We start from the raw sequence: 3,057 nt of genomic DNA on the forward strand, positions 1-3,057 counted from the left end.
AATCTATTCTCATCATTTATTTATTTCCTTATTTCCTTTCCTCACTAGGCTATTTTTCCCTGTGGGAGCCCTTGGGCTTATAGCATCTTGCTTTTCCAACTAGGGTTGTAGCTTGGCTAGTAGTAATAATGATAATAATAATGGCTGCAGATGACTCAGCACATAGACCTATAGACTCCCAGAAAACGCTCATCCTTAGCTCAAAAGGATGGTGAGGTTACAACGACCAAAGGAACTAACAAGTTTGAGCGGGTCTAGAACCCCAGTCTGACGATCACCAGTCAGGAACGTTACCACATCGGCCACCACAACCTGAATAATCAGAATAATTAAGCTTACTAGAAAAGCTAGATTTCCTTTTGTTCTCTAGTCCAGGGTAGTGCCATAGCCTCTGTATCATGGTCTCCCACTGTCTTGGGCTAGAGTTCTTTTGCTTGAGGGTACTGTTCTTAAAATATTTCATTTTAACTGTTCATTGCTACTCATATAATTTATTTATTTCCTTTCCTCTCTGATCAATTTTTCCCTGATGGAACCCTTGGGTTTATAGCATCCTGCTTTTCCAACTTCGGTTGTAGCTTAGTTAATAATAATAATAATAATAATAATAATAATAATAATAATAATAATAATTTATTTCCTTGTTTCCTTTCCTCATTGGGCAATTTTATCTGTAGGAGCCATTGGATTTATACCATCCTGCTTTGCCAACTAGGGTTGTGGCTTAGCTAATAATAATAATAATGATAATAATAATAATAATTCATTTCCTTATTTCATTTTTGGGCAATTTTATCAGTTGGAACCACTGGGCTTATACCACCCTACTTCGCCAACTAGGGTTGTAGCTTAGCTAATAATAATAATAATAATAATAATAATAATAATTTACCTCCTTTGTTTTCTTACCTCATTGGGCAATTTTATCTGTTGGAACCATTGGGGTTGTGGCTTAGCTAATAATAATAATAATAATAATAATAATAATAATAACAATAATAATATATTGCCTTTCCCCACCAGAGTGCTTACGCATAATAATAATAATAATAATAATAATAATGACAACAACAACAACAACAATAATAATAATAATAATAATAATATATTGTCTTTCCCCGCCACCAGAGTGCTTACGCATAATAATAATAATAATAATAATAATAATAATAATAATAATAATAATAATTCCAAATTAATAATAATAATAATAATAATAATAATAATAATAATAATAACAACAACAACAACAACAACAATAATAATAATAATAATAATAATAATAATAATAATAATGTATTTCCTTTCCTCGCCACCAGAGTGCATACGCAGCGACGCGTGCCTAAACGCAGGAGGCTACTGTTTCAGAAAGAAGACAGACGACTCGAAGACCCACGTCTGCACTGGAACGGAAAGTACAGAGGATTGTGGGGGTGCCGACTGTGTCTGCTGCATTCCAGCTTAAGGTAAGCTTCTCCGTCATAAGACTCAATACTACGCAGAAACTTACGGTCTATTAAATTTCTTATTCCTGATCTAGATATTAATCTCTGGCACCGTCGTTCAATTAGTTCATTATGCATGTTGCATAAGATTTTTCATAACTCTGACCATCCTTTACATTCAGATCTCCCTGGACAATTCTATCCTGTTCGTAATACTAGGTAGGCAGTTAATTCTAATAGCCAGGCCTTCTCCATCATAAGACTCAATACCACGCAGTACTCTAGAAGTTTTATTCCAGCTGTTACCATGTTGTGGAATGATCTTCCTAATCGGGTTGTGGAATCAGTAGAACTTCAAAAGTTCAAAGTTGGAGCAAATGTTTTTATGTTGACCAGGCTGACAAGAGTCTTTTTATAGTTTATATATGACATATTTGATTTTGACGTTGTTAATAGTTTATATATGACATATCTCTTTTGACATTACTTTTTTTTAGAAGGATTTATTGTTAATTTGTTCTCTTCAGTTATTTATTTCCTTATTTCCTTTCCTCACTGGGCTATTTTTCCCTATTGGAGCCCCTGGGCTTATAGCATCTTGCTTTTCCAATTAGGGTTGTAGCTTGGATAGTAATAATAATTATAACAATAATAATAATAATACGGTTGTAGGATAGGGGGACCAGTTGAGGATGTGGTTCCTGTTATTATTAAACGGATGAACAGTATCCTTTTCAAGAGGAGAGAATTTATTATATATACTATTTTAAGGATTGATTTCATTGGATGGACTTTCTTTCAATACTCGATTGGGGTTCGTGCCTCTCTCTCTCTCTCTCTCTCTCTCTCCTCTCTCTCCTCTCTCTTCTCTCTCTCTCTCTCTCTCTCTCTCTTTGACTAACTATGGATAACAGCCAAAATAATAAAACTTAGAAATTTAACAGTAATGAAAATAATGATAATCATAACCCCCTCTCTCTCTCTCTCTCTCTCTCTCTCTCTCTCTCTCTCTCTCTCTCTCTCTCTCTCTCTCGACTAACTATTGATAATAACAGCCAAAATAATAAAACTTAGAAATTTATCAGTGATGAAAATAATGATAATCATAACTCCTCTCTCTCTCTCTCTCTCTCTCCTCTCTCCTCTCTCCTCTCTCTCATCTCTCTCTCTCCTCTCTCTCTCTCTCTCTCTCTCTTTGACTAACTATTGATAATAACAGCTAAAATAATAAAACTGTTAGAAATTTAACAGTAATGAAAATATGATAATCATACCTCTCTCTCTCTCTCTCTCTCTCTCTCCTCTCTCTCTCTCTCTCTCTCTCTCTCTCTCTCTCTCTCTCTCATTGGTGTTTATTCCTTCCCCAGAAATAGAATTATCTTTATTATATCATTCTTCTTTTATGAATGATACCTTTACGAAGGACTTTCGTATTAAAAAAAACACATAGTTTTCCAAAATATTTGCTCAGTTAACTAAAATAAAAATAAAATAGTTTTCCCTCTTCTACCTGTTATATCTTGAAAGATTCTCAACAGAAAACGGAATGATTTAAAACTTCTCTCTTCTACCTGTTTACATCTTGAAAGACTCTCAACAGAAAACGGAATGA

General features: G+C 34.1%; 1 protein-coding gene across 1 annotated transcript in view; it reads left to right on the plus strand.

The window, feature by feature from the left end:
• Positions 1 to 1,480, plus strand: part of LOC137649462 (protein psiB-like) — a 12,218-nt gene extending 10,738 nt beyond the window's left edge. Inside the window, exon 7 of the mRNA XM_068382446.1 lies at positions 1,320 to 1,480. Coding sequence (XP_068238547.1) covers positions 1,320 to 1,465 — 146 coding nt within the window. The 3' untranslated portion in view covers positions 1,466 to 1,480. The remainder of the gene's footprint in view (positions 1 to 1,319) is intronic.
• Positions 1,481 to 3,057: the final 1,577 nt, after the last annotated feature.

Source organism: Palaemon carinicauda, chromosome 11 (genome assembly GCF_036898095.1).
Source record: "Palaemon carinicauda isolate YSFRI2023 chromosome 11, ASM3689809v2, whole genome shotgun sequence".
Classification (NCBI taxonomy): domain Eukaryota; kingdom Metazoa; phylum Arthropoda; class Malacostraca; order Decapoda; family Palaemonidae; genus Palaemon; species Palaemon carinicauda.